Raw genomic sequence first — 12130 nt, 5'->3', positions numbered from 1 at the left:
GAAGAACTGATGTGAGGCTGAATGTTGAGATTTGTTACAAAAAAAAATTGGAGGAGAAAATCAGTTCTACTCTTCTAAAGAAGTGGCAGAACTGGCATGAGGACACCAGAAAATCTTATAGGTAAAAGGGGTAATAAGTTTTTGCAATAATTGCCAAACCCAGTTCTTTTAAAGCACGTAGATTTGTTTTGCTTGACCAGTACCAAGTCTCTAACCTTACCCATGCTTAGTGTAGATGAATTACCTATGCTGCTCTGTATGTGTTGTTTTAAAATAACCTAGTGAACATTTCAATAACATATATGAGATGTCTCTTATTACTGCAAGCAGTAATTCTCATTTCTTTCAGGTCCATATTTAAACCCTTTATTTTTGTTGATGATGTAAAATTAGTACCAAAAGTGCAGTCTCCTTCTTTTGGCAATGATGATCCTGCTAAAAAGATACCTCGATTCCAGGAGAAACCAGATCGTAGGCATGAATTGTACAAGGCACATGAATGGGCCCGATCTCTCCTGGAGAGCGATCAGGTAAGAGCTGTGGGACCTGGAATTAAAGAACTGAAGTTGTTGGAACCCTGAATACTGAGAGTATTTGGCTTTCTGTGCTGAAAGGAACAGACTTTCAAGAGAATATTACATTTGACTTGAGACTATGGAGAAGGCTTCTAAAATTGAACAATAGAACTGAGATTATGGGTGTGTAGTTTGAATAGAAGTCAGTGTAGATTCCCAACTCCATACCTTAGTTCACAGTCACTCACTGAAAAACATTCTCTGAATATTCTTAGAATCCTTGTGAGTTTAGCTTGAATAATGATGCCCTCTGAAGGACAAACTGTTCTGCATAGTTTTTGTTGTCCTGAGAGTAGAGCTCTGCTCCATCACTTTTACAAAATGAAGAGTCAAACTGTTAAGCTGATTATCTTGTTCAATCCCCACTGTGCATATAGTCCTTTTAGTGATTAGAGCACTGAATCCTAGTGCAACATGGTGTCAGAATTATGTGCTAGGAAGAGGGCAGGAATGTTGTGATTTAAATCATATGCTGGATTAAGAACTGCATAGTTTGGAAAGGAATAATTTGCACATGACAGTTTTGTAAGTCTTGTGTTTTGCAATTCAATGCATTTCTGTTAATTTTTAACTGAAAATGCCATATGAGGAGAAAGGACACTTTGCAGTGCTGAAAACCTTCCATGGTAAAAACTTACTGTTGAAGATCTCTTACACAAATAATTTTGGAATAAGTAAAGTCAGGAAGGAGTTTATTCTGTATTGCTTTTCCAGATTGAAAATACAACTTGAGATACAACCTTTGGTTGAGATACAACTTTTGGTGTCATTGGGCAGTTAGTTCAGTAACCTCTCAACATTTGCAATTACAACTACTGCAGAAACTGGATAAGTGGTTTTAAGGAAGTGAAACAGAGGGAAAGATCACCAAGGCACAAGCTTTGTGTCAAGCTTTTATGGGTATTCAGGACCCTCATATAGTTGGGTTGAACTCCCACAGAGGACTTGCTTTTCTACAATTTTCCTCTGTGTGTATTTGCTTGGGTCAGAGTCTTGCTATGATCATAACAACATTCAGACCTACCCACTATTGATAAAGGAAGCTAGGATGACCTGTGCTAGTAAAAACATTATTTAAATGCAGTTTGGGCTAGATTTTTAATTTCTTGGAATGGTGTAATTTAAAATCTATGGCCTCTGGTAACATTGTTTTAATGTGCTGCTGGCTCTCATACCATTATGCAAGACGTTGACTTAGGGAAGACCTGGAAGAGGCATCTTAGCATCTTGTGGAGTCTTGCCTGTTAAAGTCCCCACAGTGTGACACCAATAGTTGTGGTAGAAAAGAAAATGCATTTTCTACTCAGGTTTCACGCTATGAAAGCTGCCCATCCAAGAGCCTAAACCTTAGATGAGATGCCCTACTCTTTCTGGACAAAATGCTGAGAAAAAAAACCCATAAAAACTCAGAACCACCACTCATTCTAAATGACTTTGGTTTCCCCTGAAACTCAGTTTTGAAAGCTGCAAGCAAAACAAGCAGCGTTTCTCCATTAAAAAAAAAAAGAAAAAAAAAAAGTAAAAAAAAAAAGGCAGAGTTTAAATAACGTCTGGATAAAATGAAATCACACCTTTTCCAGGAGTAAATTTTCTAGAAACACAAAGAGCAGTAAATTAGAATGGCACACAAGACCTCCCTGGGATGTGGAGTCTTAACACTGTTACATGACACATCATTTCAGATCTAGTCATCATCTTGCAGGTGTTGATTTGTGGGATGCACGTGCAAATACCACAACCTGTACAATTCTTAGGGCTTCCAGTCTTCTCACATAGTTCTGTTAGTGGGATTACAAGCTTAAGAACTTCCTTTACCTCTGTTATATGTACAAGCCTTGTATAATTTTCCTCTATCCATCTTTCACCCTCTTCCTTTTTTGCTTTAAACTTAGCAACTCCTTTTTGATTATTTTTCTTTATGCACAAAATGTCCAGGACTGTTCCTTTTAGCCTTTGGCCATCCAAAATAACTAATAACAGAAGTGGTTTGTACTTAAAAAGGCTTCTTCTTTTTAAAAATATTTGAAAATATCTCTGTAACAAAGAGTAAAATGCTTTCATGAGCCTGTTTATTGGTTAACTGAGTTTGGTTGTTTCATGCCTTTAGGATAAAGGCCAGAAACTGATGAGGATTATGTTAGACCTTGAAAAACAAGGTTTAGAAGCAATGGAAGATATCCTTTCTCGTACAGAGATTCTGGATCCAGCTGAAGTAGTGGATCTTTTCTATGACTGTGTTGACACAGAACTAAAGTTCTTCAAATAAAGTAAGCAAATGATTCTTTAGGTACTACTCTACCAGTGAATGTGAAGTGTTGGATCTGATTCTGAACCTCCTCCTCCTTTACACTAAGCTGAGGATGTTAAGAATTGGGTTCAAACCCATCTTTCTACTTGCTCAGCTTGTCTCCAAAGTCCCTTTTCCCTATGCTGCATTGCAGGTGATTTTTTTTTTTTCAATGTCACTCTTGCTTGGAATGGATTTTCAACAAATTTTATCTCATTTCAGCTACAGTGGCTATTGTTAGCCTTTTCACTGGAAGACTGCAACGTTCTTCAAGCCTTGAAAGAAAGTCTTCACACTTGTGATTTTGCAGGAAAAAAACATTTATAGAGGAAAAAAATGTTACTTGCTAGCTGTATCCAGTTAACAAATTGCTTTCCTTTGTCCAATCTTGTGGTGTTCCTGTTTGTGTATGTATATAGTGAAAGGAGAAAGTCACTGACTGGTCCAATTACTGTGTGCATGCTGGCTAATTTAGTACAGAATGTTAAATCATGTATGTTGGGCAACCAATTAAAGTAAAGATTTAACTTCATCAGGCTAATTGCCATATTGTCATTGAAAGCAATCTGTCCCTCTGTTGCTCAGGACTAGGCTTGCAGCAAAGCTGACTTGCATTTTTCTCTTCTTGCTAATTCATACAGAGTTGAAATGGTAGAGTTGAAATCACAGTTTGAGATGGGCAGGAAGGTAAGTTCTGGCTCCTGACCGTGTTGTGCTGGCCTCGTATGGCCATATCTGTTTGCAGTAACTCAGCACCTGACATTATACCTGTACACATTATCAGAATTCAGTCCCCAGGTTAAGTTCTGCCCTTGACCTCAGCCAGCTTGTGTTTGTAGTGCAGCTGGCTGCTGCTCCAGAACTGAGTCCTGAAGTGCAGAGCCAGCCTGGATGCCATAGAGATCTACACATACTGGCTCTTAAGATGCAATTAATAACGTGTCAGATTTATATACCAGCTACAGATTTGGAATTTTTTAAAGGAATAGATGCTGGACATAGATAAGTACCTGGCTATTCTCCATCTTTCTGCCTCTGTACTGCCGAGCAGTTCCTAGTTATCTCTGTTGTGAGACACATGGCTGATGAATCCTTTAGTACCAGTGAGTTGCTGGTGGGTGTGGCAATCCATCTGGTTAGGCTTAGAAATGGCTGTCCTATGCTTCCTTACATTAGGTGCTCTGCTGCAGCATGCTTCCCTTCTTCCACAGTCCTACAGGCAGACCTGCTTCTCATTGTATTTTCTTCTTGTTCAAGTGAGATAGGGCACACACAGAGAATTAAACCAGTAAACACTGTGTCCAGTGAAGCTGGATGGTGGGTTTTTTCATACAGAAGGTTGAAAGAGGATGTCCATGTCTTTAGTAAGTGGAAGTTAACATATGGAGCTAAAATCCTTCACTGTTTGAGAAAGTGGATGCTAAAGAACCACAGGTATTGAGGAAGTAAAAGCTCCTTAGAAAGCAGAAACACCTCAAGTTGAAACTGTAAGAGTTGTGCATCAGGGAAATAGTCATTGCCATATTGGCACACTGCATTCTCAGGATTTTTTAAATGAAATTGTTCCATTCAGACTCATTACTTTGCTATTGTCTTATATGACAAAGGGCAATTGGACAAGAAAACATGGGCCCTTTTCACTTACAGAAAACAAGGAAGAATATATTTTCTCTTGCGGCCTACCTAGTAATCTCCCATTCACAATGAAATCCTCCCATGCTGTCAATCCCAGGACCAACTCCTGTGTCTAAGTATTTTAAAGTGTAGACAATAGGAGAAGGAAATATTCAAGTAGACTCTAAAATTTAGCTGCTCTGTATGGTAACCAGAGGAGGGGCTGTGACTGCAAGAAGCACACTTGATTTCAGAGAACATTACAGGGGATGAAGCCCACTGAAAGAGACCTGTGCTTTTTCCAGCTGCCCATAACTGAAGTAAATGGATTTCCCATGAAATCACATCTCCTGATAGGAGTAGCTGGGTATTTCTGCACAACCAGGGAACAAGAATAAAATGATTGCCCCAGTGAGAGGACAAAAATTAGGATGTACCACTTCTCACAGTTATTTTGCATGATCTCTAATCTTTGAGAGCTGGGAGGGAGGCAAGATGAAAGAAGTGAGTGTTCCTGTTAAAAACATGTCTCTTATTTGCCTGTTTCTTAAGAAAGAAGAAAGCAAAACTTGCAATTATCTCATGGGCATTTATGTCCTTTTGTGGAACTGCTTATATGACAGAATGAATAAATTGTTTTGAGCACAGTGATCCAGGTATTAATTTTCTAATAGTATGTTGATTTTGCTTGAGTTGTATAGTGCATTTAAAAACCAAAACCAGCTGTGGTACAGCAACATGGTTGGGTGCAGTTAGTAGAAACCAGAGCAACTGCATGGTCTTAGTATTTCCAGTGGTCTTGAACAGAGGTGTGTCACAGTGGAAGAACACACTGGGACCTGTGGGATCAGCTGCCTCAGGGTGACAGCCAGCGTGATCCTCTGTATCTCCAGCTGCTTCAATGGATCTTGAATGACAAATATATGAAAACATTTCAGAAATGTTAGCAAACAGGCACAGGATTTCTCATTTCATCCCTGAAAGATGCTGTTTATTTCTAAAATACCCAAACCATAATAAAAAATGGAGTAAAATTTTCTTCTCCTTTATATATCTGCCGGCAGGTAGTCTAGAATTAGTTTTAAAATCCTTAGGAAAGTATTTACTACAGAGCAGTACACAAATTTCAGAATAAATGAGAGCCAACAATATGCCACTTTTAATAATACTATAACAAAATAGGTTTTAAAGCAGTATTGAACTTTTCCAGTTGTTCGAGAAGCAATGTAGATTTGACCCTGCTTGTTACTACATTCATGCATATTTATCAGATAGCTACAGTAAGTGACACTATTGGTCAAAGCATCACCACTTTTTTTTTTTCTTTTCACATGATGTACAACAAGTTATCACAACAGGCTAGAAAAACTAAAAGCAAACTAATGTTGCTTTCTTGGAGTTCTATGGGTGAAGAGCTTCTTACTCCTACACCATCTCACACCATGAATGTGCATGTGTGTGGGAATAGTTACAGTATAACTGAGCTGCTGTAACAACAAAGAAAAAAGCAGGGATGTAAAGATGCAGTTACCTGTCTTTTCCAAATAGTTGTGTTCAAAGGCAACACCACAGGGAAAGATGATCAGTGATCTATAACATTATTTCATCTTTAACTGAGGGGACTTGATGGCAATTATATAAATTAATGCCGTAACTGTAATAGCCTGGCTGTTAGCACCAGACTCATCCTGGAACAGCAGTATTCTTTTTCAGGCTGGTGAATCATGGAATCATTTACACTGAAAAACAACTCTTGAGATCATCCACTGTTAACCCAGCACTGCCAAGTCCACGACTAAACCAAGTCCCTGTGATGCCTTGTGAAGAAGACCTAGAACAGAGACTAGATGGAGTTAAAGAATAAAGTAGGTATTTATTAGAAGGCCTCAATGGATGTGCCTTGGGAAGTACAAGAGCCCAGCCAGAACTACACCAAAGATGAACCCAAAATGGTCACAAAGTGGATGACCAGTCATGAGGTCTCTCACTTTTATAAGTTCTGGTCCATTAGTATATGGGAGTTAATTATCCAATTATAGCTTTAGATTATGAAGTCCCATCCTTCTTGTTTTTCTCTCTTCATTCCACTGTTGTTTACACTCTTGGGCCTGAAATTTGAATCATTTGTCCTTGGTCCCCAGGACCAAAGGTCCTTTGTCTACCTACTCTATGATGAGAACTTACTATCCCCTAATATGAAGCTCAGAATTGCACCCTAAAGCAGTACAGAATCTGAAATGTGTAGAAGCTAAAACCTGAGGCATCACCTGAGTGCCTTATCTACAAGTCTTAAATACCTGTAGCAATTAAGTGGTGACTTCACCACTTCCCTGAGAAGCCTGTTCCAATGCCTGACCACCTTTCTGGTGAAGATGTTTTTCCTAAATTAAATATAAACCTCTCCTGGCACAGCATGAGGGCATTTCCTCTTGTCCAGTGCCTTGTTACTTGAGAGGACTGACAGACCCCCACATTGGTATTGTGTCCTTTTGGGTTAAAGAGAGCGATAAGGTCCCCTCTGAACCTCCTCAAGCCAAGATGTTGTTGGCCTTCTTGACCACCTGAGCACACACTGGCCCCTGTTCAGCATGTTTAGCCACTCTCAGCCAGCACACCCCAGTCCTGTAGTGTCAGGCAGATTTCCAGCCACTCTGCCCCCAACAGTGCCTTGGGTTGCTGTAACCCAGGTCTAGGAACCCAGAAAAGCTGTAAAAAGGGGATTCAGTGGGTGGTTGGGATTAAAAGGGATGGTTACAGGTCATCTGGTCCAACACCCCTGGCCAAGCAGAGTCACCTACTGCCAGTTGCTGAAAACAAAGTCCAGATGGCTTTTGAGTATCTTTAAGGAGTGAGATTCTACAAGGTCTGTGGGCAACCTGTTCCAAGGCTCAGTCACCTGCACAGTCAAAAAGTGCTGTCTGATGTTCTGACAGCGCCTCTTGTGTTGCAGCTGCCCATTTCCTCTGGTTCTGTCACTGGACATCATTGAAAAGAGTCTGGGTCCATCTTTATACCTCCCTTCAAATATTTACATACATTGGAGAGATCGCCTCTCTTTTCTAGGCTGATCAGTCCCAGCTCTCTCAGCCTTCCTCACAGGAGAGATGCTCCAGCCCCGTCATCACCTTTGTGGCCTTTTGTAGGACTCTCTTCAGCATGGCCATGTCTGCTTTGCACTGGGGAAGAATCACTCCCCTCACACTTCCCTGGCACCACTCCTCCCAATGCACAAAAATAAGGGTAATAAATGCTAGAAATAAACATCTTAGGACCAGATTTGAACATCTGTGACCCAAAGACCTTACCCAAGGTCTGAATATTAAAAGCAGTAGTTCAAGTCTTGTCTGCTGCTAGATTGTTACTTTTCCCAACCAACTCTATTTGAGACAACAACCACTTTGGGGCTGAGTGTTCCACATGGTGTGTTTTGGGCAATGAACCTTCACTGCTAGCGAATAGTAGTAGCTCTAAAATGTAGGTTTTGGACTCCTCATCCAAAGGCTTTGTAATTGCTGGGTAAAGGCAATCTGTCACAGAAAATGTAAATACCCACTTTGCCAGCAGGAAAAGACAGGACATGTGTCCTTACATACACTCATCATGGCACATGTATTCACACACACCATTTCTTTTTCTTGCTTACAATAGAGAAACTTCTTTTCCTCTACTTTGGAAAGGTCCAGGTCCTGTCATCTTTGTCAAGTCCATGACCACCCTACCCAGCTGGGCTTCTTCAGACACTATCCTATAAGGATATGTAATCTTAAGGAGGTAGGCTCATTAGCAGCCACAGCTCCTTGGCATCTCCTCTTCATGCTTCATGGGAAAAGGGTTGTGGGCCCACCTCTTCATAAAAGTGACATCCTGCTGCAACCTGAGGCCAGGCAGAATGGAAGAAGTGAAGAAACATGAAAACAGACTAAAGATAGCATATTCGTTTGACAGTTCATTGAAAAAATGTCTAAATAATAACTGGAGAATTTTCAAAAATTATGATGGAAGGAGAAAAAAGAACTACAGGCACGTAGCACAAAACATTCTGAGGTAATATTGTCAGCACAATAAGAATGAGAATTGTTTCAACACTACAAAGAATTTAAATTTTATGCTGCTTTGCTTAAAAAATATTCACCTATATACAGTAATTTAAAAGCCTGTACTAACATTCCTGTAGTATGTAGGCCAGTTCAAAAGGTATAGTTTATATTGTTTTACAGTTTATAGAAATGTTAATATTGCAGTACTTGTGAATCAAGTACAGTCTATCACTGCAAGAGGGACCCCTTCTGTCTTATATATTATCTTGATCTTCTTTTTTATTACTAGTCCAGAGAACATCAGAAGACTCTTCTCATCTCACGTGTGTTCTTAATGGAGGATTTTTAGAGGGATCTGTAAATAGATAGGACAGATTTTAAATAAGTATTTTTGGATGCAGTTATATAGCAGGGATGCTGCATTTATCTGCTACCCCTCGTATATACATACATATGTTTACATACATACACACATATATTGCTTGTGCTCTGCAGCCCTTCAGTAAAAAGTCAGAATATACAGCAGACAATTTAGCCTGACTGAGGCTGCTATGAATAGTCATGCTAAGTACCTTAGCATGGAAACAACAACAAAAAAACAAGGTTAATTAAAAGTTGGAGATCTAATAACACAGAAAACTGGGTTTTATAAAAAAGCAGAATATGGGCATAAGGTCTTTTGGCACTTTTAAACTACCCATTTTCAAAACTGGATAGCTGAACTGTTCTTACAAGAGTGACCCGATTCTAAGTTACTAAGTTAAGGAAGGAAGAAAAAAAAATAAAGCAAGGTTCAGCCATTTATCACTTCCTGACAAAGTTCAGGTACTAAGTCTCTTTGTTATTCAGGTGTGTAAAGCACCATGCATAGGATTTAAATCAAAATACATAATCGAAGACATGGATCATGTAATCTTTCTCTGTGATTTCACGAGTTAATGAACAAAAAAATCAAACTCAGTAGCTGCCCAAGTCTGTTTTTCCAACATGACTGTTTTTAACACCACAGGCTTTGCAAATTTAGCAATCTAAAAACACAGGCGGCACGTCCAGCCACATCATTTGTTTTTAGCTAAGACTCTAAAGTAACTAAGTGCTTTTCATTATATCTTTGGTCCCTGTTGCCACCGTGACAAATCCCATTCCCCTCTTGTGCCCGTGCTAGCAGTCCAGTTATGCTAATCCTGGTTCGGTTCTTTATTTTGCATCCCCATTTTTAAATGTCTTGATAATGATCAGATCTTTCCATGTTTACACACTTACCTCTGGGTATCTTGCTGGGATATGTTTTCTGAAATGGTTTGAATTCATCAGGTGGAGGGAAATCTTCCACAGAATGGAAAGTAAATTTCGATTCAAAGTCATCTGTCAAGTGTCAGGGAAATAAACATTAGCTGATGCTGGAGAGAAACTTAAAACAACAACAACAACAAACAAAAATACCCCAAAAACCCCCCAAAACCCCAAAACCCAACAATGTTGCCACAAGTAATTTCTATTAAAAATGCTGGCTGATTTTTCTCCTGAAACTGATAGTGGCTCATTCTGTAGAAAACATCTTGATGAGTACTTCTGTGAGCCATCAAAGTTTTTTGCCTTAATTGCAATCACTGCCTGCTATTAAAACTGAAGTTAAGCTTCTGGCTACTGTTCCAGTTTTCTGCATTGATGGTATTGTGGTAATAGAGGTAGTTTAAGACATGTAGCTGTAAACAAGAATGAATGGTCAATTCATCAGACCACAAAAGTAATTCTTTCTGGTCTTTGCCCTATAGGAGTGAAACCTCTAAATGTCCATGATCTGGTTTGAAGAATGGTAATATAAGCACACTATGGGAACTTTTTATATTTTTAGGTAACTTTGCAGGGAGCGCGTGCTTTTCTTTTCTACTGACTGAATTCAAATCCTTTTTGAAAAAGCCTAATTTTCTATAATTGTATAAGATTGTACAAAAATGTTTCCATTATTCTACCGTGTTATTGCTAGGACAAAGTCTTGAGTGAGTTTTTGAGACCTGAGGCACACACAGGCTTTTGTTCTAAAATTATTAACTACAGAAAAAATATTTAATTTAATGATATTACCAATGATGTGCATATTTCCATTTTTAAGTGGTGTGTAGGGGTCATGAGCTGTAGCCCAGGCTGAGACTCCAGACTTGCTTGTAAGTTCAGTTGTTGGGGATCTTGCAGGTGGCTGTGGAGGTGTGACCAGCTTCCCAGCACCAGTTCCTTTTAAAAAAACCAGGAGACCAGCATATAAGCATCATCATGACTTAACCCAACAGTAAACTACACAAAAAAGGGGGGGGGGGTGTAGAAAGAATGCATTATGTGGGGCAAACATACCCAAGCCTGGCCACAGATTTGTAGCATTAAGTAGTAAATTCAAGTGGCTACTGGAATTGGCTGGGGCCTTCCATTTCCAGTTCTAAGAAAAGTGTGACATTCTGAAGTGTGGTTTTGTCCCAGTCTGGAATGGAAGATTATCCTTCCACTTTCACAAGAACAAGCAGTCTCTCTTTAAGCAAAGGAAATCAACAAAACAACCACACTAGGTGGTATGTATAAAAGAAAATTTCCTGACGCTTTGGCAGCTATGGAATAGAATTATCATTAGTCTTGTGCATTTCACTGTGGAGTTGCAAGGGCCATCAAAATTTACATCTGGAAGACCACAGGAGTTGTGTGAGTGGGAGGGATCCCAAGGCCTCCAAGTTAGCAGCCTCTCAAAACTGCTTATTCTCCTACATAACAAGGGACAGGCAGGGTAATTTTATGGAAAACATACAAATTGAACTACCATGAGAAATGGGCATCTCCACACAGTTCATCAGAGAGTTCTGAGCAGCATTAAGCAGCTCCACAAGATCTGCTGTACTTACACGGCCTTTCCCCTGGATCTCAAAGGGAATCTGTAATCTTTCTCCTGATGCATGGCTGCTAAAATACATGGTACAGAACATTCTCTTTCAGATGTTCCCTGTTAAGTAGCTGTCTCCATTTCTCAAACCCACACAGATTTAGGCTCATGCTCATCTTTTTTATTCTTTTCATTACATTAGAGGAGTCTAACATAATTTCACTTTATCATCTACTCAAGGAAATACTGGATAATACCCCACTTCCCAAGTAATTGGAGAAACCTTTGGCCCAGCTACCTTGATTGCAGGAGGCACTGGCTGCTCCCCTTTGTTGAACAGCAGAGGGCTGCAGCCAGATTTGCTTTTGCTCACCTATGGGTGGTAGCTGCCCCATCTCTGTTTCATCATGTTCTCTAGTGTTTCCCAGCTGTTGCCAATATTGCTCCTGCATGGGTACAGCTGTAGAGGGATATCCTAGGCAGGCTGGCACATGAGCAGCTGCTGACCTGGCAGACACTGTGGTGTGTAGTCTGCTCCCCGACCTGAGCCTGTCAGGTACCACCCATTGCACTGCTGGAGACACATCAATGCCAACACAAAAGCCAGAAGCAGCCCAGTGGTTCTAAGACTTCATCTCCACTGATGAGCATGTCACTTCCAAGAGTGGCAGCTTAAACGATAAGGCATGTGTGCCCAATGCTAAGAACTGCCTGGGATCTCAAAAAGCCAGATGTTTTGGGTATTCATCACAAG

The 12130-nt window shown here is 40.0% G+C and overlaps 2 protein-coding genes across 3 annotated transcripts in view; one reads left to right on the top strand and one right to left on the bottom strand.

Moving 5' to 3' along the window:
* The window catches only part of SCRN1 (secernin 1), a 37760-nt gene extending 34366 nt beyond the window's left edge, over positions 1-3394 (top strand). Inside the window, exons 7-9 of the mRNA XM_030227115.2 lie at positions 350-530; positions 2683-2842; positions 3085-3394. Of these exons, the coding sequence (XP_030082975.2) occupies positions 350-530; positions 2683-2841 (340 nt within the window). The 3' untranslated portion in view covers position 2842; positions 3085-3394. The remainder of the gene's footprint in view (positions 1-349; positions 531-2682; positions 2843-3084) is intronic.
* A 148-nt stretch (positions 3395-3542) lies between these two features.
* The window catches only part of WIPF3 (WAS/WASL interacting protein family member 3), a 40038-nt gene continuing 31450 nt past the window's right edge, over positions 3543-12130 (bottom strand). For both annotated transcript variants that reach the window (XM_050971351.1, XM_030227104.2), the window contains exons 6-8: positions 10599-10745; positions 9777-9878; positions 3543-8868 (exon numbers count right to left, since the gene is read on the bottom strand). In XM_050971351.1, coding sequence (XP_050827308.1) covers positions 8828-8868; positions 9777-9878; positions 10599-10745 — 290 coding nt within the window. In that variant the 3' untranslated portion in view covers positions 3543-8827. The remainder of the gene's footprint in view (positions 8869-9776; positions 9879-10598; positions 10746-12130) is intronic.

The sequence above is a fragment of the Serinus canaria genome, chromosome 2 (genome assembly GCF_022539315.1).
Source record: "Serinus canaria isolate serCan28SL12 chromosome 2, serCan2020, whole genome shotgun sequence".
In the NCBI taxonomy this organism is placed as follows: domain Eukaryota; kingdom Metazoa; phylum Chordata; class Aves; order Passeriformes; family Fringillidae; genus Serinus; species Serinus canaria.
Note: the sequence above shows the minus strand (reverse complement) of the source record. Positions and strands in the feature narration are given on the sequence as shown.